This window comes from Leucopleurus acutus, assembly GCF_964270905.1.
Source record: "Leucopleurus acutus genome assembly, chromosome: 11".
Lineage (NCBI taxonomy): Eukaryota > Metazoa > Chordata > Mammalia > Artiodactyla > Delphinidae > Leucopleurus > Leucopleurus acutus.
The window spans coordinates 40,994,373-41,019,906 of NC_139152.1; the positions used below are offsets into that span (position 1 = coordinate 40,994,373).

At 55.2% G+C, this 25,534-nt stretch overlaps 1 protein-coding gene across 1 annotated transcript in view; it reads right to left on the reverse strand.

Moving 5' to 3' along the window:
* Positions 1-2,777: 2,777 nt before the first annotated feature.
* Positions 2,778-25,534, reverse strand: part of FAIM2 (Fas apoptotic inhibitory molecule 2) — a 29,844-nt gene continuing 7,087 nt past the window's right edge. Inside the window, exons 5-12 of the mRNA XM_082849542.1 lie at positions 25,198-25,251; positions 19,035-19,085; positions 18,663-18,702; positions 18,135-18,172; positions 17,507-17,594; positions 17,119-17,214; positions 15,410-15,463; positions 2,778-3,048 (exon numbers count right to left, since the gene is read on the reverse strand). Coding sequence (XP_082705668.1) covers positions 2,899-3,048; positions 15,410-15,463; positions 17,119-17,214; positions 17,507-17,594; positions 18,135-18,172; positions 18,663-18,702; positions 19,035-19,085; positions 25,198-25,251 — 571 coding nt within the window. The 3' untranslated portion in view covers positions 2,778-2,898. The remainder of the gene's footprint in view (positions 3,049-15,409; positions 15,464-17,118; positions 17,215-17,506; positions 17,595-18,134; positions 18,173-18,662; positions 18,703-19,034; positions 19,086-25,197; positions 25,252-25,534) is intronic.

Consider the following 25,534-nt stretch of genomic DNA (forward strand, 5'->3'; position numbering starts at 1 on the left):
AGATTCCAGGGGCTTCCCCAGGCGATACAGGAGCCACACCTGAGCCTGGGAATCGGTGCTAGAGGCCAGGGACCTGTGTGTACCTCCCTGGCCCCCCATCTACAATCCCCAGGAGAGGATCTTTTGCTCTGTTTTCCCCTCAGTAAGAGACCTCTGACCTGCATCACAGATGGTCAGATTCTCGGCTGCCTGCAGTTTTATAAAATCCAACCCACCCCTTCCTGGGCAGGGAAGCAGGCTCCTCTCCTCCACGGCAGCCTGTGCCACCTGCCCAGCTCCGGATTCTCTGTTTCTTGAAATCCTGCATTCCTGTTCCCCACCCTTCCTCCTTCCAAGGCCCATCCAGGTGTCCCTGGGGTGCCTCATGGCTTCAGTGCAGGTGGAACACAGGAGCCTCAGCCCTGGCTCTGCTGCCAGCTCAGCATGTCCTGGACCCCTCTCAGGACCCAGAATAGGAGACTCCGCTGCATACTCTGCTGTGCGATGGCCCTGAGCTGCCCTGTCACATTGTCTATTGCTGAGTGCTTGCCTTCCCCTTCACGCTTTTGGAGCTCAGCCTTGGAAAAGCTGCGTAAACCCCAAATTCTGCATAAACTGTCCTAGGAAGAGGAGGGCTTTGACAAGTGGATTCTGGGAAGCATGACCAAGGCCCAGGCTGAGAATTACAGGGCAAGGGGTGGGGGAAGTAACCCCTCTGGCACTGGAACTGGAGATTAGGAGAGGAATCGAGGGGACCTCGGAGGCGAGGTGGCAACTGGATAAGGAAGTCAGCGCAAACAAATGTTCTGGTGCCTGTCCCTGCGGCACTCTGGCCACGGTCTTCCATCTTGCTGACAGGAAAACTGAATCACAGTCAGTAAGAAACACTTGCTTAATACCATGAGCCCGTTGGCAATGAGGCTGGAAATCAGACACCAGAATCCTGCTTCCCAGCTTGTGTTTAGAAGGTGGAAACTACAGTGGTGGTAACTGGGGTGGGGTGGGGAGGGAAGGCCAGGGGTGGTAATGAGGACAACGAATCCCCCGAGCTGTCAGGGCCTGACCATCAGTCTCATTCCAGCCCCCATCCGGTCTGTTAGCCTCTCCATCACCTCAGCTTTTCTCTCTGCAATGGGGATGCACTGAGTACCACCCTCGCAGGGTTGCCGTATGGATTAATTTAGACCAGCACGCGGGGCGCATCCCACCTATGCTCCCAGTTGCCTTTATCTCACGCACCAACACCGCCATCCATTCTTGGTTCCCTCTCTCCTCATACGCGAGATGGAACAAAACTTCAAATGCTTCTGCAATATTTCTTACAAGTTGGAAATAGGAAGGGCGGAGAGGGAGGGATCAGGAGCACATAGATAGCATACCTAGTTATCCCCCCACCCCCAGGGGCAAACAGAGCCACCGGCATATGGGAAGAGAGGCAACCCTGGAGGGAGAGGCCAAGGAAGGGTCCAGGTATCCACTCTGAACCTCCCTGACTCCACACAGTAACTTTCCACTGGCCCAGTTAGCCGCTAGCAAGGGCAGGCTGCACGCTTCCCCCAGGTGTGGCCCCCTGGTCCACTCCCCAGCAGACTTGCAGGGGGCTGGGTGGCTGACGCACACCCTGCGTGAGATCTCAGCCGCCCAGAGGCTGATAAGGAGACCCGACCCCATCACATGGGGACCAGCTGGAGGGACTTGCCCTGGTTGTTAACATCAGCTGGACGGCTTCCAAATTGGAGAGATGAGGAGATAAGGAGTGAAACGGCGACATGGGCACTGCCAATGGAGGCCTCAGGAGGCCTGACTGGGGATAAGCCAGCAACTGGCAGAGGATGGGGGGAGGCTTTAGGAAGTGAGATGGGCAGAAAGACCATGGGGAAGGGCTGGAGGCAGGGCCGGACTCCCTCCTGATGGGGCTGGCTCAGTTGCTAGATAAGCCTCCCTTCCCTAGAACACCCGGTCCTCCGGGGCCCAAGCCTTCACTCAGCCTCAGGTCTGTGGGAGCAGCCTGGGAGTTTAAGAGAAGAGGTGAGCAGATGTTGGTTTCAGTCCTGCCACGCCTCCCAGGAGGATGCAGGTCTGGGTGAGTTAGCGGTGCTGCAGAGCCCAGGCCTCCCAGTTGGTTGGCTGCCTGCTCCCACCTCCCATGGAGCCTCAGGACAGGTCCCCACTCAGTAGCAGGGCCCCTGCCCCCACCTCCTGCCCCAACAGCTCTGTGTCATGACCCAGGAGGGTAAACCAAGGCAAGCACAGATGGCACTGGCTTCCTGCCCCTCTCTCTGCTGCAGGGCTCTGGTGCCTTGAACAAGCCGCTGTTCCCAGAGCTGAGAGAAGATAGGCAGCCTGGAACAGCCATCCTGTTCACCCACTATCCCCATCCCCCACTGCAGAGCACCCACATCTTGTCTCCCAGTTGTCCTCTCCACCCCTTTCTTACCGAATGTCAAAACCTAACCTGGAAGGAGGGAGAGGAGGCAGGGGGTGGGCACAGGACAGTGTGCCCCATAGTCCTACAGCTGTGGCAACTTCAGGAGGAATCATGGTGGGGCTGCAGGCCTCGGCCAGGCTTCCTGGGATCTTTTTCCCACCTCTGAAATCCTGCTGGGCTTCTCCCACTCATCCCTTGGGTCCTCAAACCCAGAGGAACCTCCAGCCTCGACTGTCTCAGTTTGGGAGATATAACTGGGGGGAAGGGGCGGCACAGGGGATGGTGTGACCTGGGTACCGCAGGGCCCCTGATGGCATGGGTACAAGCTGCAGAGGGTGAGGATGAGGGCTGGCTGAGGGAAGTGAGCAGGCTGGCCAAAGGCTGGGCTGGCAACTAGCTTTATATCTGGGCTGGCAGGAGCACGGGGTGGGGGGGTCAGAGGACCAGCAAGGGGGCATTCTCTGAAGGAAGGGGGGGGTGGGAAGGGCTCCTCATTCCCGGTTGGTGCCAAAAAGCTGCAGGAAGAAGGTGAAGATATAGATGATGTCTAGGTAAATGTTGAGGGCTCCAAAAATATACTCCTCAGGGCTCAGCGAGTGGCGTCGGCTACCCATCAGCAACTGGGTGTCAAATGCCAGGAACTGAGGGAAGGGGGAAGAGAGAGAGAGAGGTCAGAAGGTCTGGTCACTGTGACACTGGCCAAGGGAGCCCAGTGTCCCAGCCCAGGCTCACCCCCAATTTTGTTATCACGGGCTACCGGGCTGCTCAGTGACCCTCCTGTGACAGCCCGGAATATGGCACTTTCCCAACACCTTCCATCCCTAATTCAACACTTATTTACTGAGCACCTACTATGTGTCAGCCACCAATGCAGGAAAGAACAAGACAGACAAGATCCCCGACTTCGTAGAGCTTAGAGTCTAGCGGGAAAGTAACTGTTAGTACGGTGAGTAACAAAGAGAAACACAAAGTGCCACAGGGGGCTGATAACGGGAACCTGACCAATGTGAGTGTGTCAGCGGTCAGGGAAGGCTTCCTGGAGGAGGGGACCTTCAAGCGGAGGCATAGTCTTCTTGCATTCCCTCAGGGCCCTACTCAGAGGATGAACGAATGCTCCATGTAACAGTGAGCAGGGAGCAGGCACTTGTTAGGTGCTTTACAGACATTAGCCTACTTTGTCCTAATAACGTCCCTATTGAGTAGGGATTCTACCTTTCTTAGAGGAAACCAAGGCCCAGAGATGTTCAGTACTTAACCAAGGTTACAGGGCTGGGAAGTGGCAAAGCCAGGATCTGCACCCAAGCAGGCTGGCTCCAGAGCCCCCTCATTTAGCCATTCTGCTCTGCAGCTTATGGGCAGCACCCAGGGTTAATGTGTTTCCTACCAGGAAACAGGCTCCCCCGAGAGCCCCAGTGACTTGCTCAGAGCTGCAGAGACAACGAGGAACACCATGCCATGCCTGCTTTCGGGGGCTCACCACTTAGTGGGGGACACTTACACATGATTACAATAAAACCTGGTAAATGCCATAATTAGGGCTGATTGGGCAGGAGGAAGGTGGCCCGGGAGAGGTGACACTTTCCCTGGGGCTTGAAGTATGAGTAGGAGTTTGCTAGACTAAGCAGGCCTGGGGAAGCCCTGGAGGTGAGGGCGGTGGTGTGCAGAATGAGGAATTCATTGTGGCAGGAGCAGTGGGGCAAAGGGATGGATGGACAGAGGCTGGAGCCCAGGGGCCAGAGGCTCCAACAGGGAGCAGCTCCAGCATGTGGGACATCAAGGCATCTCACCCTTGAGGGCGGGGAGGTGGGCATGATTACAAGTATGGGCTTGAAAGTCAAACCGACTTGGATTCCAGTCTCAGCTCTGCTACTCACTAGCTCTGGGACCCTGGGCCAGGTTATTTAGTTGTTGTGAGCCCGTGAGTCCACCTCGGCAGAAGGGAGGTGAGTGTGCTTGCCTCCTGAGGATGTTGTGAGAGTGAGATAATGCGTGCAAGGTGCCTGGCAAGGTGCCTGACACACGGTAAGCACTTAACGAATGGTGGCTATTAGTGGAGTTTTATTGTTATATCTGCAGAAGGAAAGGTGCCCTCTTGAGAACTTGTGTGCGCTGCTGCTGAGACTCAGGTCTGCCACTCAGCAAGGAGGCAGAAATGTCACTAGGGAAGCTGTGTAGCCTTAACAGCAGGCAAATGGAGAACCAGAGCCAGGGCTGAGGGGGCCCTGCTCAGGGCATGAGAACACAGGACCGGAGCCGGAACGCCTGGGTTTGGGCTTCTATAGCTTGGAGCCATCACCCACTTGACCTCAGTGTCCTCACCTGCAAAATGGGACAGTAATGACAACCACACCAGGGTGTGGTTTTGAGGGTAAAGGTATCACAGCATATGTGTCATCAACTATAGTTATTCTTTCGTGTCGTTTTACTCCACTCTAACTCTGTTCCTTCTCAGTGTGATTTGGATTGCCAGGTAAAGTTTCCTTCTGTAGCAAGAACAGGCAAGGAGAGGGGCTGACTCAATGCTACCGGCTGCTTCGCAGTCACGGCTGCCAGCATAAGTTAATAAACTGCTGATCTGGCTTACCAATCAGTCACTTGCTTGGTTGATTTCCCAGAGCCCGGTCACCCCTGGGTGAGCTAATGAAATTGAATCTCTCAACTAGAAGGCTTGGACCTGACCCGGTCTGGGGGTGGCCTCTCCAAGGAGCCTCCTAGAACAGCCAGCTGGCTTTTCTCTTGGAGAAAAGAGGAATGAAATGGTTTCTGCCCCCGTCCTTGGCCAATGGCCACGGATGCTTATCTACATGGGCTATCTGCGAGAGCCTGCCACAAATTTCAACCCCACTGCCCAAGAACACCCATCACTGCAACCTCATGCCTGTGAGCCAGCTGAAGGCTTTCCATTCATTTATTCCCAGCAGCATTTGTTGAGCATCTACTATGTTGTAGGGAACATGAAAGCAAAAGACATGATCAGAGATTACATTACGAGCATGCACTCACATAGGGGAAAGTAACCTGATAATCTCCCTGGGTGACGAGCGCTGTTCCCTAACATGTTGGCTGAGAGCAGATATCTTGGTCATAGTTAACATTGTAGGTGGCAGCTAAGATCTCAGTTGAGAGCCAACAACCAGATTGACCACTGACACCTAAAAGGACAGCAGGGGACTTCCCTGGTGGCACAGTGGTTAAGAATCCGCCTGCCAATGCAGGGGACACGGGTTCGAGCCCTGGTCCGGGAAGATCCCACATGCCAAGGAGCAACTAAGTCCGTGCGCCACAACTACTGAGCCCACACGCCTACAGCCCGTGCTCCGCAACAAGAGAAGCCACCATGATGAGAGGCCCGCGCACCGCAACCAAGAGTAGCCCCCGGTCGCTGCAACTAGAGAAAGCCCGCGTGCAGCAATGAAGACCCAATGTAGCCAAAAATAAATAAGTAAAATAAATAAATTAAAAAAAAATTCCCCAATCCTGCCAAAGTCATAAAAAAAAAAAGAGGACAGCAGGTGCTTGAGTTGCGAGGCAACTGGATACAAGACCCTGAAGGAGGGGCATGTGGGTCAGGGGCAAGAGGCAGGAGCTGGACGAGGATGCTACTAACTTACATCTGAACCGTCTTTTCACACGCTAGTCCTTTATCTCACTTGCCCAATTCACTCTAGGAGGTGGATATTCACCCTTATTATTTTAAATATGTGGAAAGAAGTCTCAGAGCAGGTGAGTGACTTGCTGATGGTCATTTATCTACCTGGAACCAGATTACCTGTCTCCTACATTCCAACAGAGAAGGGGGGAGCGCGGGCTTGAAGGGAGGGAGGAAGCACGCACAGAGGGCAGAGGAGACAAAGGCAAACTTGCCTGGTTCACCTTATTGGCCAGGGCTGCACCTGGTCAGTGTCCCCGGCCATATACTCGGCCTGACCCTGCCTCGTCCAGGCTTATGTCTGCTGTCCTCCCAGAGATGAGGCTAAGAGGCTCTGGGGGAGCCATGCCATGGAAAGGGTGGCTCAGAGCCACCAACAAACAGGCACTGAATACAAAAAGCTGGGGTTGCAATGTGTTGAATCAGCATAAAAAATATACGTGGACCATGTCCATGCTACAGAAATGCCAGCATAAGGGCTCAAAGCAGCACACCCAAGGCTGTTCACGGCAGCTTAGGTTCTAACAGTGAAACCCTGGAAACAAACCCAAGCTCTATTAACCAGGGGATTGTTAAGTAAACTGTGGGCAGCAGTGCTGAAGCAGAAACATCTCTGATATACACTCTTATGAGAAAAGCACAACTTGCAGAAAAATCCAAATCACATGAGCCCCTTTATGTAACAAAAAAAACCTCACAAAACTATATGTTATAGGGGGCCTACATAGCATATACCTATAAAATGCATATAGAAAGCTCTGGAAGGAGAGACAACTGACCACAGCTGTTACACAGCCAAATGACATTTGCTTTATCTATATCATTTAAGATTTAAAAAAATGAAATATATGAATAAGTGTATTCATACATTATATTAGAAAAAACTAAGAGAAGGGTTAAAGAAACACAAAAGAAGAGTTTGTGAACGCTTTCATTTAACTGTCCCCATAATCCCCTGGGACAGGTATTGCATGATCATCTCCATCATGGAGCTGAGACTGAGGCCCAGAGAGTATAAATGACTCGCCCACTTCACACAGCCGAGAGGACAGACAATCCCATTCTGTTTCCACCATGTGACTGACACTGCTTTGGGGTGTGGTGTGGGGTGTGTGTGTGTGTGTGTGTGTGTGTGTGTCTGTGCGACATGCAGGTTCAGCGGCCATGGCTCACGGGCCCAGCCGCTCTGCGGCATGTGGGATCTTCCCGGACCGGGGCACGAACCCGTGTCCCCTGCATCGACAGGCGGACTCTCAACCACTGCGCCACCAGGGAAGCCCTAAGCGTGGGCTTTGAGGATTCCAGAGAAAAGAGACTACCAGCTTTAAGCCCTTGTGCCCTCAGTTGGGTGCAGGACAAGGAGAGGGGAGCTGAGTGGAGACTCGTCTGGGGCCCATAGAAGATACTTCTCTTGTCTTCAGCAACCTGGGTGTCAAAAGTTGAAATGGCACAGACGACCTCTGCATGCAGCCCTGGGTCCTGGGGAGCACTCCCAGGTGGGTCACCACCACCAAAGGAACAGGGTCTGGCAGCCGTGTGAGCCAGAAAGTCTGGCCCAAGATAAAAGGGGAGCAGTGTGAAAAGGTATGTGAAAGAGGAAGGGCGTGTGTGTGATACAGTGCTTAAGAGCACGGGCTGGGAAGTCGCATAGACCTGGGTTCAAAGCTTGCCTATGACCTTAGGCAACTGACTACAACTAACAGGTAATAGTATTGATCACTGATGACACGCCAGGCACTTTCTGACTGCTCTGCACATATTAATTCACTGAAAAGTCACAACCTGCGAGGCGGGTACTATTATTATCTGCATTTTACGGATAAGGAAACAGAAGCACAGAGAGGTAACACGACTTGATCAGTCCACACAGCTCGAATGTGGCAGAGAATGGATTTGAACCCAGCTACTGTGCTCCAAAATCTGGTGTTCTGAATTATAAGGTTAACATTTACAATAAGGGTGAAAGCTACCATGGTAGTTGAGAGACTACCACGTTCCAGGTGCTAGGCTGTTTTCTTTTTTCTGTTCATATATTATCTTATAAAGCATTACCACAGCCTTGTGAGATAGTTAATATTAGCCTCATTTTAAGATGTGGCACAGAGAGATCAAGTAACTTGCCCAAAGGTCACAGTGGTAAGATGAGCTAGGCCTTGACTGTGGTTTGGGTGGGGTGCACGTGGCCACCTGAAGAGCCCCCCTGGCCCTCCTGATAGCACCTTTCCCGGCTCTGCCCCTGTATGCCTGCCCTGCTCCCTACAGGGACCCTGAGTCACCCCTCCCTCAGTCCACCAGCACTGGGGCTGGGGGCCTTCCTTCACCTTCTCCAGGTCAGGGTGTTGGTTTGCAAGGCTTGGTTTGAGCAGGGCATTGGTTTCGGAGGATTAGTGTCTCAGGCACTGAGACTGCGGTGAGGTCCAGGAGGGGGACACGAGTGCACTTTCCCCCCGAAGGAGCAAGTACTGGTCAATCCACCCTCCCTCCTGCCACCCTCAGAGGAACCCACTCAATCCCGAGTGGGTTCGGATGAGGCCTCGGGTGGGCATCAGGGCTGTTGTGGTGGCAGAGGGTGGGCGGCAGGACAGAGAAGGTTCTCACTGGATATTTCAGGCTCATGTAAACCACTGAGGCAAAAGAGTCTCTAAACTCTGAATGAAATAAAGATGAGTCTAAAATAAAGTGATGCCCTGCCTTGGGTTTGTGTAGCCGTTTTTACTTTTCAAAGTGTTCCTCTAACTTTGAAGAAGGCAGGGCATCTATCACAGCCCCCGCTAGAAAAGCAGGGTAAGGGGTGGGGTGGGGGCAGACTGGAGTCTCTTTCCCAAATCCCTCACATGCCGTGGGAGGATTCACAGGACCCACAGATTCCCTGTTGGGGCTGAATGGAAGTAACGGCCCAAAGCCTAGCCTCAGGGTGACAGAGGCTGAGAAGGCCTCTCTGGGCCCTCCTGCTGTGGGGGGACCTCTCTAGGCCTCTATCTTCCCATCTGTGAAATGGACAGGGAGACAGAGTAGAAAGAATGCTGGGCTGAGAGTCAGGAAAATGGGGCTTTCATCCAGCTTGGCGGCCAACAGTGCATGCATGTGTGGTGTGTGTGTGTGTGTGTGTGTGTGTGGTGTGTATGTAGTGTGTTTGTGATGTGTATATGGTGTGCACGTGTATACGTGTGTGTGGTGTGTGTATGTATGGTGTGTGTGTGATGTGTGTATGGTGTCTTGTGTGGTGTGTGTATGTGTGTGTAATATGTATGTGTGTGGTGTGTATGTGTGATGTGTGTACGGTATGCATGTGTGTGGTATGTGTGTGTAGTATGTATGTGTGTGGTGTGTGTGTGATGTGTGTATGGCATGTGTGTGTGGTGTATGTGTGACGTGTGTATGGTATGCATGTGTGTGATGTGTGTGTAGTATGTATGTGTGTGGTGTGTGTAATGTGTGTATGGTGTCTCTGTGTGTAGTGTGTGGTGTGTATGTGTGACGTGTGTATGGTATGCATGTGTGTGGTGTGTGTGTAGTATATATGTGTGTGTGGTGTGTGTGATGTGTGTATGGTGTCTGTGTGTGGTGTGTGTGTGTGTGTGGTGTGTATGTGTGACGTGTGTATGGTATGTATGTGTGTGTGGTGTGTATGTATGTGTGTGGTGTGTATATGTGTGGTGTGTACACGTGTGTGGTGTGTGTGTCTGGGTGTGCTCTCTCTGGGTCTCAGCGCAGGGAGGTCCCTGTCACTCTGAGGGCTCACAGTCTCAGTGTTCCTTTTCTTCTAGGAACTGAGAGCAGACGGTTGTGTGTGTCCCCTCAATGGTCAGAAGTCAATACCCAGCACTGGAGGCCCAGCACCTCTACAAACAAAGCACCTTCCTATCCAAGCTTCACTCATCCGAACACCACAGGCCCTGACGCATCCAGTACTGACCACACAGGCTCTCCGTGCCACCCCATCCCTGACTCTGGGACACTGCAGTGGCCTCCTAACTAATCATCTCTCAGACTCTCTCCTATTCATTAATCTGGCTTCTCACTAATCTTCCTTAAAGCATAGAGACTGATGTTTCCTGAGGTCCTCAAACTGGCCAGATGGGGCAGGCAGGAGAGAGTTCTGTTCCCACTGGGCCCATCACCTACTTTCTAAAGTCCTATTCCTGGTTTCTTCCCCAGGTATCCAGGCTTGGCTTCCTGATTTAACTGGCTGGGAGGCTTAGCTTCCCCAAAGAAAGACCAACTCCGAGGCAGAGCAACCTGCCCAGAGTCATGCAGGCAAAGAGGCTCAGTCCCTGCAGGAAAGCAGCTGGCCAGGCCCTGGGCGCCACCTGTGCTCCCTCGCTCGCTCGCGCGCTCTCTCTCTCTCTCCCTCTCCCTGCCTCAACCCTCCTGCTCTGTCCAAACCCCTCCACCTTGCCTCATCACCCAGCCCAGCCCTCATGTTCCTCTGACTCACTTTCCATGGGCTCCTACAGAAAAGCACTCCAGGAGAGGGCACTAGACGGGAGAGGAGGATGGGGCCAGCCTGAGGCCAGTACCTTTCGGCTGACTCACCCACTTCCATTGGCATCTGAGTCTAGTGCCTAGAGGGGGGTTACGTGGTAGGGTGAGGGAGAAAACCCAAGCTTCTTGAGAACGTGCCAAGGCCAGTCGGGGTGAGGCCGAGGAGGGGCCCGTTCCTGCAGGCAGGACCACGGCCCTAAGAGGACTTGGCTCCCCACCTCCCCAGTCTCAGACTAGTCCATCTGGGTGGCCCTGCTCTCAAAGATGGCAGGGTCCTTCAGGGGAGGGGCTGAGGTCTCTAGGAGACAATCTTTTGCTGCTCACAGCCCTTCCAAGGCCCAGGCTGCTGGGGGTTGGGGTGGGTCTCACTGGGATCTGGGCCCTCCTCTGACACTTCTCTTCCCCCTTTTCTCACACATCCTCCTCAAGGCAGCAAGGAGGATAGGGATCGCTGAGTGACATTCTTGCCTAGCTGCAGTGCGGGAATGGCCCCTCATGGTGCTGAGAATTCTCCATCGGCTAGGGTAGGAGATGCCGGGATGGGCAGATGGAGAGACCAGGGGTGCTGGGCACTGATTCTGGGGATGGGTTGAAGCTACAGGACCACAGATTCTAAAGGACAGAAGTGATGCTGGAAGCAGGATCAGATTGAGGTCAAGGACCTTCTGACTTGAGCTCAACGGGGAGGAATGGGGACCTTAGTTCTCATGGGGCTGGGCCTCTGTGGGTCTCCATCCATCTGACACTGAGACGAGGGAGGGGAATGAGTCTAGCAGCCCCTCCTCAACTCTCCCCACGCCATGGGACCCAGGGGACGGGCTGCAGGTCGTCCCTCCTTTGAGCCAGGTGGCAGAGGGCAGGAGATGGGACTGGGGCATTGACACCACGTGCTCCTAACCATTGTTTACATAACCTGCAGGATGAGCCCCAAACTGTCAGAGCGTTGCTCTCCTAATGAGACATTAACAGGTAATTAGGCGCAGTGGTTCCTCCCCGCCCACCCCCCCACCCCCCGTCCCCCGCCGTGACTCACAGAAGACTGACGCTTAAGTCAGCTATGCACCCATGCTTTCTTTGCCTCACTCTGACAGCGCCTCAGCCGGACCTGGCCTCTCAGGCGTCTGTTCATTCTGCAAACATCCAGGGGTGCCTGCTGTGCGCCACGCACTGTTCTAGGCACCACGGATGCAGCGATGAGCAAGCCAGACCCAAATCCCTGCCTTCAAGGAACTTAAATTCTGCTGGACGGAGACAAACAATAAATAAACCAGAAAAATATGTAGTATGTCAGAGGATGAGACGTGCTATGGAGAAACGGGGGTGTAGGGAGCAACGTGTGTGCGTGCCTGCATGTGCGCGTGTACACACTCAGCACAGGAGATTGTAAATAAAGCAAACACTTGAAGGAGGGGAGAGAGGGAGCTGTGAGCAGATGGGAAGGAACAGACAGAGGCAACCTCGGGTGCAGGGGCCCCGGGCTGGGAGTGAGCCTGCCGTCCTCAGGAGCAGCAAGGATGCCAGCGTGGCTGCCGCAGAGTGGGCGACGGGAGGCCATGAGGTCAGGGAGGGCCTGCAGGCAGTGGAGAGCGATTGCTGGAGGCCAAGCGGAGGAATGACCTGACCTCATCAATGTTTAACAGGATCACTCTAGCTGCTGTGGTGTGGGACACAGACTGTCGGGGCAGCACCCGTGGGAGGCCATTTCAAGAATCCAGGTGGAAGGTGATGGCGACATGGACCAGGAAGTAGCCGTGAAGGTGGAGAGAAGCAATCAGATTCTAGATAGAAGGTGAGGCCAACCGGATTTGCTGCTGGGCCAGTTGTGGGGCGTGGGGAGAGTGAGGAGTCGAGGTGTCATCAAGGCATTTGGCCTGAGTGACTGAAAGGATGGAGCTGCCACTTACAGCAACAAGGAAGGCTGTGGGAGGAGCAGGGGTTCAGGGGAAGAGCAGGAGCTCAACTTTGTGCACATTAAGTTTGAGGTGCCCATTAGATTTCCAAGTGTGGACACGGAGTAGGCAATTGGCAAGTCTAGTGTGGGATTCCCGGCTAGCGATGTAAAATGTAGGGTCATCATCATAAAAGATGGTATTCAAAGTCTTGAGACAGTCTGAGATCCCCTAGGGAGTGAGTGTGGACGGTCCATGGCCCCAGAGCCCTCCAGTGCGACCCGGGAAGCAGGAGGAAAACCAGGAGAGCTGATGCCTGGATACCAAGTGAAGAAGATGCTTCTAGGGGGAGGGAATGAGCAATTGTATCAAATGCTGCTGAGAGTCGAGCAAGATAAGGACTGAGAAATGACAGCTGGATTCAGTCACAGGGAGGCCATTGTGGACCTTGGAGAGAGCGTTTTTAAGAGGCTAAGAGAGAATGGGAGAAGGACTGAGTAGAAAGAAGGGAGGAAGGGAGGAGAGGAATTGGAGAGAGTGTAGATTCCATTTTAAGGAGCTTTGCTCTAATTAGGGGGGCTAGAGGGAGATATGGGTTAAGAGTGTTTTGTGTGTTGTTGTTTTTTCAGTTGGGAGAAATTACAGCCTGTTTCTACGCAGATGGAAATAATCCAGTAGCGAGGGCAACACTGATGGTGCGAGAGAGGGAGGGGGAACATTGCTGGAGAGATCACCCCAGCCTCTCCCCACTTCAAGCCAACAGAAGTTGTCCTCTTTGAGGGGGACGATGGGGGTTCTGGCAACGGCACCAGGCTGGGCACAGGACACCTGCGTCCTGTCCTAAATCTGCCCCTTACTGGAGGTGGGACCCTGTGCCAGCCCCTTAACACCCGGGACTTCGGATGTGGAAAGCGGGTCTTCACCTGTAGAAAGCAGGTCTAACAGCAGCACTACCTCCCTCCCTGGGTTGTGATGGAGATCCAGTGAGGTAATAGGTGTGAAAGTGCTTTGTAAAATGTAAAGGGTGGAACAGATGGTTGGGATTATTTTTATTATTCTAATAATGCAAGGGGTTATTAAACGAATTTAAAGGATTACTGTTCATCCAACCCAACTTGTACACACAGCCTCCCCGCATAGCTGACACACGTGCTGTGTCCTGATCGGCGCGAAGCCAAGTAAACTCCCTGACCCTCCATCAGCGCTCGCCCTCCTCCCACTCTGCCCGGCACGGACCCCTCTTCTTCCATGTGTCCCTGGCAAACGCTGTCCTCTGAGGCCTCCCCAGTCTCCCTCCCCTCAGTCTGACCCTCCTTCCTTTCCTCCTAGCCGACACCCCCCCACCCCAACCTTTTCATCAAACTTTGTCTTTAGCAGGTACTGCGTGCAGGAAAGAGTGCTGACCAGGAGCCAGAGAAGTTAGTGTCGCAGGATGACCAACCATCCTGGTTCGCCCAACCTTGGAGTTCCTAGGGGGTTCCCCCAAGAAGTGAGACTTCCAGTACTAAAACTGGGAAAGTTCTGGGTAAACTGGGATAAGTTGGTCACCCTAGTCTTGACCAAGGCCAATCACTCTTAGTTGATTTACCATTACCTTGCAGGGAAACCTTAGAAAAATCACTTAACTTCTTTGGGGTTAAGTTTTCTCATCTCTAAAATGAGAGGCTTGAAGTTTCACTAGACCCCTTTTTCAGTCCTGTCCAGCCCTCAGCTTCTGAGCCTGGGGGCCATTTACTCCATAGGTATTTACTGAGTGCCACTACATGCCATGCACTGTGCCCTTCCTGCTGACTGTGGCATCCTGGGCACATAGCACACACCTCACACTTTGTAGGTGCTCAATAAAGACCTGTGGAAATGAATGAATGAATCTGCCACACCTCCATTCCTGGCTCGATCCCTATCCACACCCCCAAAGTCTCTGCTCATAGTTATGACCCCCTATTTCCCCCCCATCTCTGCTCCCCCACTCTGTCAGCCATAGCCTCTGGAACCTGTGATTAAGCCCAGAACTCTGACCAGACTGAGTTGAGCTGAGAACACCAGTGAGGGAGAGGAGGGTCTGGTCACTGCTCCCACTGGCAGTGGACGTTTACCTTGGATGCCACCCCACCGCATAAGAAGATGTCACCAACACAGGCTTGCCCTGGTGCGCCATCACATTCAGGTGCTGGGAGCCCACTAAGCAAAGGACCTGTGTTGGGCTGCTCTAGGCAGACATCTGCCCCTGGTCACCTGCATCTCCTGGGCATCTGCCTCCAGCCACCCCACTCCCTTCCCCACCTAGCCTCAGACCCTGAGTGGGGCTCTGGAGCCATCTGTGCGGATCCCCAGTCTAACCCTCCACTTCCAGGAGGCTGTCTGCTGTCTGCAAGTCATTTAAAGCCTCTGAGCTTCAGGTTCCTCATCTTAATCTGAGAACAGCAGAACCTAGTTTATAGAGTTATGGTGAGGATTCACTATGTGTGCAGAGCTTGCTGCGGGAGAAGCAAGTGCTCAAAAAATACCAGCTATCATTGTTATCATAACCATAATCATCATCATTAACACTCTCAGTCTGGTGAGGACGGCCAAGGACAAGCCCAATCTAAGTGCATCTGTCACAGGGTACCTGGAATCTCCCTTCCTCCAAGAAGCCTTCCCAGATTACTCCCAGCAGAGCAAGGACTAACTTAGTCCATGCGGCTGGGACACTCTCACTCTCCCACCCCAACAAGCAGCACTGAACCTCCCCAGGAGTCAGGGGTACCTCTTCCCAGCTCTGTCTAAAGCGTCAATCCTGTTGTTACGACCTTCCTTGCCCCTCTGCCCAGGTTAGCTGGTCTGTCTTAGAGACCTGACAGCACTGAGCCCCTCTGCGCCCACTGGTACTTCACAAGGGTTCAGAGAAGAGGACTATGAGGAAGATGGGGATGGTGGAGGGACCTGAGGAGATGGTGGGAGGCTGAGAAGGCAGGGCCCCCGGGAGGCCACACTCACCAACGTAAACACGCCTGCTCCCAGCACGGCATACACTGCATGGAGCCAGGGCACCTGCAGGGCAGACAAAAAGTGGGCTCAAGGATGGCGAGATGGGCAGAGGGGCAGGGAGAAGGGATCAGTCCAGGAATGGAGGGTGTGGCACAGACCTCCCCAGTGGGGGCCCTCTCTCTCCCCCCCAACCCTGCCCCAGACTGAGAGGTCCTTAATCCCCTGCGTGCTCACGGTGGGTGGGGGAGCCCCAGGGTAATACTGATCCTGGAGGGCTGGCAGGCGAGGTCCAGACGGGCCAGCACTTCTTTCCTCCACACACAGCCCCAGGCTCAGGCTGGCCCAGGGTGACTCATCCTATGGGGTCCCTGCCATCCTCCCAGCCTGAGTCTGGCCTGAGGCTGTGCCCTTCTCCCAGTGTGGACTCATCCCTGTGCCGTCTGTCCCCATGTCGGGAGCTTCCTGGCTCTGCCTGTGTGGGTAAAGGGGCTCAGGTAGAAGGGGACAACGACTTAGGCCCAGGGGTTGGGGGGGCATCTGGCATCCCTGCCAGCTGTGCTTGCTGGGATCCCCTGCAGAGGCTGGAACAGCAACCCTTCCCAACCTCTGCTCCCCCCAGGCCTCAGGGGCACCCAGCTGAGTGCGGAAACCTTGCAAGAGGTGCCAAACGAGCCGTGTCCTCTGAAGAGCCTTCCCGCAGAAGACTCCTGGAAACACAGGCATTCCATCAGCCTGACCCGGGTCGATAAAGGGTTCTTGGAAGCTCTGGGGCCCCTTCCTGTACCCCTCCCCCCCATCCTAGATACACAGAGGGCCCCCAGGCCAGCTCCGGCTCCTCCCTTCGTCAACAGGATCCTGGGAAGAGCCAAGGAAATGCCAGAACCAATCCTGACGTTCTGGACTGGGAGGCAATAACCTGGGGCTGGGCAGGATGGGGTAGGGAGGGGGAGTGAGGAACACTGCTCTCAGCCTGGCAGCAAAGGGGCAGTGGGGGACCCCCGTACTAGAGGTAGCTAAGAGGAGGTAGCAGCAGGTACAAGCCCTGAGCCCTCAGCACGGGTCCAACAGCTGCTCTCTTGGGTTCCCAGGGTTCAAACCCCCTCCTGTGATGCCCTAAGTCCGCCCCTTCTCCACCTGCAGCAGCCTGAGTTCCTGGAATGGGTCACTGAGCCCTGAGCCGTCTTAGTGGGATTTCCCAGACAGGCCGGACACTTCTTAAAGAGCTGAGATTCAGCTGTCCCCATGGACACCCTCATGGGGCAGGGGTATGCTCGGAGTCCCACTGTCCCATTTCCCGCTGCCTGGACAGCCAGATCCTGCCTCTCTGCACTTGACTGATCCCCCAAGGGGCCCAGGAAGCCCTTCCTCAAGGCCCCTCTGGGCCTGGTGGCCCCATGGAGCTCCGGAGCCCCCTCCCCGGCCTAGGGTTTAAATGATCTGAGCCCTCCCCCTCAGCCTCACCTCCCCCCTAGTGGAGAAGATGGGAAAGGTGAAGCGGATGTGGCTTGTGGAGTGGGCAGGTGCCCAGACCTGTCAAGAAAAGCCTCCCTTCGTTGTTTGCTTACACTGCCAAGCAGCCCGGGGCAGGACAGGATGGCAGGCTGTGAGCCCTTGGCTCGCGGCCTTCCCTGGAGGGTGTAGGAGGAAACGGCGCCCTCGGGCCGGCAGTCCCACCCCCGCCATCCCCATGGGGCCGGCTGGGAGACCTGGAGACTCACATATTGGAAGGGCAGGAGGATGGCCAGGATGAGTCCACTGAAGAAGAGAGTCATGAGCAGCACGAAGAGCACACCTTGGCAGGACGTGAAGTCAAACTGCAGGGGTAGGACGGGCGTCAGCTGCCGGGGCCCTCAGGCCTGCACAGAGCGGCCCGGCATTCCCGGGGGCCCCGGCTGGGCAGTGTGCTGGCCAGAAGGCTGAGGCCGAGGCAGCAGGCCACCTTCCCGTGCTCACCCCAGAACCCGCTGTTCCTCCCCCTCCCATCCCAGGCGGCCCCCCCAGACACTATGCATGCCTTTTACCTCCCCCAGCTGGGGAATCCAAGTTTGCAGCCCCCGCCCCCCACCCCCCACCAACCTTCCCCAGCCCGAAGGCCCCAGGGCTGACCTTGGTCTGGAAGCTAAAGACGGTGACCGAGAGGCAGACGAGGGCCGTGATGCCCAGGCACAGCAGCACAGATGTGGTGTTGTAGTAGCTGCAGGACGGGCAGGCCAGGGGGTTGGCTTCAGGGCAGGGCTTCTGGTCTCCCCTTGCCCTCCTCCCAGGTCCTCCCCTTCTGCCAGGACCTGATCCCACGACCTCTGGCTCCCAGCCTCTCCCCTTTCCCAGGATCCCCCTTCTCTCTGCCTCCTCATCCTTTCTACTGGGACCCACCCTCCCCAACATGCTCACACTCAGAATCCTGTTAGAAGGATCTCGAAGAGGTGGGAATGGGGGTGGGGAGGGGTTGTGCTGGTGCCTGGAGGTGGCTTATAGGGAACTGTGTGATCATGAACCTGGGGTCTTTTCAGCTGCAGCTTGAGAGGTGTCACCTCGCTCTCCTCCGTCTCCCACCCCCACCCACCAGCCTGGCCAGGTTCTGGAGGCCGAGTGCGGGAGGAGCGCGCTCCAAGTCCACGTCTCCTGCCTGCCTGAACGCCCCCTCCCCACCCCGTCCAAACGCTCCCTGGAAGGACTATGCTTGGGGCAGCTCCCCTCAGGGTGTGGCCAGCCCCCTTCCGCCTGGCCCCTTTACCTGGACAACATCCCAGTGAGGTAGGCCATGGACAGGGTCTGAAAGGAGAAGCAGGATGAGGGAATGCTGGGGGCCCAGACACCTTCAAGGGCCAGCCTGGGTCTCCACCCCTTGTGTGTACCCCTCAACTCTGAGTCTGCTTTGCTCACACACACATTTACCTCCAGGATTTCTCCTGGTGAAGGAGGTCCCAGCCGTCCCTTTCTTTTTTCTGCAGCCCTGCTCGTCCCCCTTTCTAAGATTCACACCCTCCCCCCACCCCCAGCTCTTGTTATCCATAGCTCTAGGAGTCCCCATACAAACCTCTTAAAAACAAAATCACAACGGAAAGAGGGAATGGATGGAGTGGGGAGAGAAAGGCTATTTGGAAAGAGAGGGTGGGGTGTCTTTGCAGAAGAAGTGGGGCGACAATACCCCTGCCACCCCCAGTGACCTCACATCAGCTACCTCCAACTCCTAGCCCTCGAAGCTCACCCTTCAACTCTCCTTCCCCCATCCCCACTCAGCATCTGTCCCCACATCACTTACAAAGATGGTCAGGAGGATCAGGTTCCAGGGGAAATGCCTCCTGTAAGGCAAGCCACCGAGTTCAGAGGAGAGAGGGGGCGTGCCTGCAGCACAGGCTGGGTCATGCTGTCCGAGGGCTCTCCCACAAACTCATCCCCACGCCTCGGAGCTTCTTCCTTCAGCCACATCCCCATGTGCCCCCATCTGTGCCTTCACCCTCCCCCCGCCCCGAGGTGCCAAGTAAAGGAGGGAGGGGCAGGCCTGCTTGATGGAGCCCAGAGAAGGATGGGGCCGTCTCAGGGGTGCACTGGCGGCAAGCAGGACTGGGGCCAGGACTTCCAAGGTCCTGCTCACGTTCCCACAGCCATGCTGCTCCTCAAGCCGTCATCATACCTTGGTCCAGAACAGCAGGCCAGGGTCAGGTACGTCGCGAAGAAGACGGCGCTGTGAGAGACAGACGGATGTGAGAGCTGGCCGCCCCTGAAGGCCCTCCACCCAGGCCCCTGCTCGTCCCACTCTCTGCCACCCCTGCCCACAGGGCACCAAGCAGGCTGCCACGGGCCACGGGCAGGGGTTGGTTAAGCGCACGATCATCTCAGAACCTTGCAATGGGCAGGGTGATGGTGTAATTCCAAAAGAAAGAAGGGGAGTAAGATGAGCCTGCTTCTAGAAATACTGAATCTTGGCTGCCATGTGGTAGCTGACCACCCAGTGCAAAGTGGTTCCCCCCAGACAATATCTTATTACTTATATATATTTTGAAAAGCTCATATACAGTGTTCTCTATATGCCAGGCAGAGGGCTACATGCTTTATGAGGATTAGCTAATATAACCCTCCTATCTTCTCTAGGAAGCACGTTCTTCACTTTATAACTGAGGCACAGTGAGGCCAGGTGAGCTGTCCAAGGTCATACAGCTACCACATGGCAGAGGCAGGGTTAGAACACAGGCATTCTCCTCCAGAGTCCTAGCTTATAACCACTACCCCATACTGCCTCCTTTAGGCCTTTCCCTGGCCCTGTCACTACCTACGATGATCTTGTCTGTCCTGCCAGCACCTGGCACAGCAAGAAGTACCTGTGGCATGAATTTCTGGATCAGGTGGCCGTATCCATTGGGAGACTGGCAGGAAGCTCAGGTGGAACCCAGAGACAGGGGTCGAGGATTAAGGATTTTCTGGAGAGCAGTGGAGGTGGAGGCCAGTCCAGGAGGTGGGACATGAGGGCTGAAGACCCAAGGCTGGGGCATGCTCATGTCTACCTAGATTGGTGCCTACACCAATGCATGGTCTCCAGCTCTCAGTGTGCCCTCAACACACGGCACCTGTCATCCTTCCCATCTCCCTCCTCGGTTCTCTCACGCATCCCCTACAGCAACAACGCCAACCATCCTCCTTCATCTGCAAACCTCCCAGGCTGCCTCACTCTCCTGCCTGGTCTGGCCTGATGTGTCCCAGAAAGATTCGAGATGAGGTGGGGGGCTCCACTGGCTCCCTGCCTGCCGCCTGCAAACATCGCGTCGTGCATCTATGTGTCCTTCCTCCTGTCCCTCCTCCCATCCCAGGTGAATCCCCCCAAGCCTCTGGGTCCCACACCCTCAACTGCCCTGCCATCCACTGCCACATCTTCTCCCTCACAAACCTCCTCAGCTGTTCTCCATCTTTAACCAACATCTTTCCCGGCTCCAGCTACTGCCACTTTACCCACCCTCACAGCCAAGCTTCTTCAGAAAGTTGTCTCCACTCACGGCACCTTCTCCAACTCACAATCACTCCTCAACTTAACAAACCAGCCCCTGTCCCACTTAATGAGAGCTGGCTTTGCCACATCACTATGACTTTGTTGAGTCCAACTGACACTTGTCCATCCTTATCTGACCTGGACATGCTGACATCTGATCTCTCCCGTTGTTTCCCTGGTCCCACAATGACACAGCCTTGGGTCCCCTCCTACCTCCCTGGTCACTCCTCCTCCATCTCCTTCAGCACAGGGTCTCTCCCATCAGACTGTCTCCCTTCATGATGCTCTTGGGTGGGTTCACTCATTCCTAGGACTCCCTTTATCAGGCAGATACTCATGACTCACACACCGTATTTCTGATCTAGAATTTCCTTCTCAACCTCAGACCTGAATAACCAACTGCCTACTGGGCAAACACGGCTGTTATGCAGCAGGTTAGAGCCGAACCTGCCCTCTTCCTTGCTCCTTCTCCTGCATCCCCTGTTGCAGAGGATGTCATGCAGCCTCCCAGTCACCCAACCAGCGGCCTCGGTCAGCCCTGACTCTCACCCTGCCGTGCCCAGCTAATCACTTGGACCTGCTGATCCTCTACCCAGGCAGTTCTCAAATCTGTCCCCTTCTCTCCATCCCCACGACCACCCTTTTAGGTCGGGTCATCTCTGTCTATCGGGTCCTTCTGCCTCCAGTCCTGCCTTCCACTCTCCAAGCTATAGGCAGATCCCATCATGTGACTCTCCTGTTTAAAATTCCAAAGACCTGGTGATGCCCTGCCTGATCCACCCCCCGACCTACCTCTGCAGCCCACCCCGCACCGCACTCCGCCCCTCCATCTACCCTCATTGCCCTCTGCACCCTCACAGTGTGCCCACCACTCTCTGCCCCTACTGGAAAGGACCGACTGGCGAGGATGCCTGGGGCTGAGGTTGGAGGGGCTTCCTCTGTGCACCACGGGCATAACTCAACCAAAGCCTGCACCCCACACCCCACGGGTCTGCTCATCTGATCCCCACCCAGATGTAGCACCTGGAACAACCTATTGTCCAACCCAGGGCCTGGCACGGCTTAGGCAATCTTTAAGTATTTCTGGGTGAAATGTGAAAGCACAGGGAAGGTAGGGGTTGAGACGAGCCTATTGCATTTGGTAAACAGGAGCCCTCCATCCTCACCCTCTCCTATTCTTCAGTGGTTCTCAAATGAGGCATCACTGCTGTCACAGGGATGGAGGGGTTCTCAGTGCCAGGGCCAGGGCTGCAGGCCATCCTGTTCCGTGAGGAACAGTGGAGTCGTCCTGCCCCAGTTGTTAAGAAATACCCCAGCATCTGCTCTCTTTCGGTCTCCCTTGAGTCACCAGTCACTTCGACAACAACAATAATAACAATACCCTTGTCTATGTGTATCCTGGTTGTGGGGCCTGTCTCCCTGGCCAGACTGGAAGCTTCCTGAGGGCAGGGCCCAGCCTCCTTTTCTCTCTGGTCCAGAGCTCCTCAACCCTCAAGACGAGTGGTCGGGAGGAAGGGCAGAGGGACGGACGACCTGGAGCGTATGGGGCAGTTTGGGAGCCTGACCCTCATTTCACATCCCAGCTCTGCCACCACCATCGTGTGACCTTGAACAGCTACTTAATTGCAGAGCTCCAGCCTCCTGCTTTGTAAAACGGGGATGCTGGTACCAACTCACTGGGCTGTAGCGAGGACTGAATGAGAGCATGCAGTCCAGCCTTGAGCACAGAGCCTGGCACTGGGTAGGGACCTGAAGATGGGAGTTGTTATTATTATAACTAGGACCTGGCTAACTGACAGCTTCCTGGAGAGGCTCGGACCCACCTCCCCCAAGTCTGGTCTCACACTTTTCCTCCTCTGTCCGGTCCCCCCACCTCCACCCCACAGCCCTCACTCCTCCCCTGCACGGTAGGGAGGCCCACAGTTCCGCAGTTCCCGCTGCCAAGGCTCAGAGGGAGCAATCAGACAACAAGGCGAGAGCCCACTGAGGGAGATGATTGGGGCCTGGAGAAAGAGTGGGCGGGGGAGGGGGTGGCGCTGGAAGGCCGCCATCCCAGGGAGCGAAGAATAACTCACAGAAGAAGTGAAAGACAGACTTGCTTGTCAGAGCCTGGGCCTCAGGGCCTGAGCTAGAGCCGTGGTCTGTTTACAGAATGTCAAGACCAAGGCACGAGGCTCAGGTGGAGGCCAGGGTCCAAACCCAGTGTCCTCCCCCAACTTATGATGCTCCAGGACCAGTCCCAGGCTGTGGGGAGGCAGCAGAGCATGGAGGGGAAGTGCACGAGCTCCTCAATCAGAAAGACAGGGTTCAATCCTGGCTCTGCTGCTTAGGAAGCAACATCTTCTCTCTGAGCCTCAATTTTCTCATGTATAAAATGGGAATAATAGGGCTTCCCTGGTGGCGCAGTGGTTGAGAATCTGCTTGCTAATGCAAGGGACACGGGTTCGAGTCCTGGTCTGGGAGGAACCCACATGCCGCGGAGCAACGAGGCCCATGAGCCACAACTACTGAGCCTGCGCGTCTGGAGCCTGTGCTCTGCAACAAGAGAGGCCGCGATAGTGAGAGGCCCGCACACCGGGATGAAGAGTGGCCCCTGCTTGCCACAACTAGAGAAAGCCCTCGCACAGAAACGAAGACCCAACACAGCAAAAATAAAATAAATAAATTAATAAACTCCTACCCCCAACGTCTTCTTTAAAAAAAAAAAAATGGGGATAATAACTGTATCTGCCTCGTAGGGCTGTTGTTAAGGATCAAATGAAGAATATCTGCAAATCACATGGCACAGTGCTACATACATAGAAAAAGACCTGTTTTATTCTTACTGCTATTAAGGGCTTGGTATTTGGAAGACGTGAGACCCACTAGGTGTCAGACCTGCTAGGTCTCAGACCCAGAGGCAGACTCAGGACTGGATAGCGATGTGGGGAGGGGGCGGGATGGGGCAGAGCAACAGGCTGGCTTTCTAGAGAACAGGGCAGCATCTTGGTGGTGAATTCCCAAGCACCTTTAAGGCTTGGCGACGCTCCATGGAAAGCACACGGTCCATGCCCACTCCCGACTTCTCTCCACACCCACCCACCCCTGAGTCTGGGACAGCATCTGTTTTCTGCCTGGAGATGCTGAGGAGGAAGGACCTCTCACCATTCAGAGGTCAAATTCTCACACCATTCTCAGTGGGGTGGACTCTGCCCTCAATTCTAGAGCCTGCTTATTCTTGGACTGTCCCCCTGCCACCATCTGCTTAGGGCACAGAGTCCCAAAGACCCTCCCGCAGGAGGCCTGACGAGGGGCCTGGGGACCGCATTCCCGAGGTGGCAGGGCGCAGAGGCTGCCAGGCGGTGCTGATGTGCCGGGAGCCATGCCAACCCGCCACGGGGGCTGGCCAGGGTGGCAGTCCCTGGGGCCTCATCAGTTTTAGCCTACAGTGCCCCCCATCCCCCAAAATACCCGCCTCCCTGCCTGGTCTGCAGACAGGCCCTCTGTCCTGTGCCCTAAGAAAGGCTCTGGGTGTGAATGTCTCCTCCCCTGGGATCCCCAACTTGGTTGAGTTTCTCCTCCACTCCTCCGGGGAGCCCCAGAGGCCAGGATGTCTCCTTCCTGTCAGGCTTTGGCTGGCTTTTGTTAACTTGAGGCCCACTCTGGGACTGTTCTGGGCTCGGGTGGTCCAGGAGGCTCTGGGCTGAGCCTATGTTCCCACCAGACCCCCATCCAGGAACAGGCCTGGGACAGCTGTAGTGTGCAAGCTCCTTGGGTGGACATTCAGAGCCTCCACCCCGGAAGGCCTCGCTTCTCTCTGGGATGTCCCGATTCCCCTCACGGAGCCTTGAGGTGCTCCGCCAGCCTGGTCCCTAATTTACCCAATGTACCACGTGCGCTCCCACTCCCAAGCGTTTACTTAAGTCACCCCAGTCCCCAGGCCCCTTGGCTCATCCTTTGAGGCGCACCCGCTGACATGGACTGAGGGCTCCCCCTCCTCTGAATGCTGCTCTTTCACAGGCTGCCTTGTATGCCCGCCACCTTCCCCTGCAGAGGCCTCCTCTCCACCAGCTCCAGTTCTGGCCTGGGCTCACAGTAGGTGCTGAAGGAGACTTTGCTGACAGTAGTTCTGCTTTGAACAGGGTGGTCTGGCCTGGAAGTATCCAGAATGACTCCTTAATTACCCACATAGGAGGGTCAGAATAACCTCTCAAGTCACCTGCCATGCTCCTTAAAGAGTAGAGTATATAAGCAGAAGCCAACTGCTCGAGGGGAAGGGAGTCTGCCAAGTAGAGGGATTGAGAGTACAAGCCTCAACCTGAAGCTTGGGTTTGAATACCAGCTCTACCACGGCCTACCTGTGTGACCTTGGGCAAATTACTCAACCTCTCTGAGACTTAGTTTTCTGAGGAGTGAATGCGACACTGCATATCAAGCACGTAGAACAATGCCCAGCCATTATTAGGCACTTTATAAGTGGTATCTCTTATGATTAATAATTCACAAGCATTAATAACAACTATGTTAATATTGAGTAGCAACATTATCATTAGTGTGGGCCAAGGTGTCCCAGCCCCCCTTCTCCTCCAGGCGAAGGTCTGGGTCTCCCTAGCCATGACCCCAGTTCCACCCTTCCCTCCTTGGGCAGGCACCAGAACCAACGCCCATCTCTTTCCCGCCCCCTCAGCTCTACACACCCCAGAAGGCCCCTTCTGGCCATGCTCTTATGAGGCAGTTCCTATGGGATGGGGAGAGGTCATGGGCTGGGATTCTGTCAGCAGAGATTTCCCACCTTGGCTGTGGAGGGTGTTCTGGGAAGGGGCCTGAGTATACTTACTAGGATGCCCAGTACCAGCCTGGGTTGGCCTGGACATAGTCCTTAACGGAGTCACTGCAGAGAAGGGAGGGAGAGAGAATCAGAATTTACCCTCTGTCTCCATTTCTAGTTCAACATCTGCCCCTGCCCCCGCCACCCCCCTACCCCCCGCCCCACGCGCCAGTTCACAGGACTCGGAGAGGAAGAAAGGAGAGACCACACCCCTGGTGGGGGAGGGAGCTCCAGCCACAGTCTTCCAGTCTCAGGCTGAGACTTGGGTGCGCCCAGGTGTAGGGCTGCTGCATCTGAGAGGAACGACTGCTTCACAGACACCTGCAGGCCCAGAAAGCACGGGGCC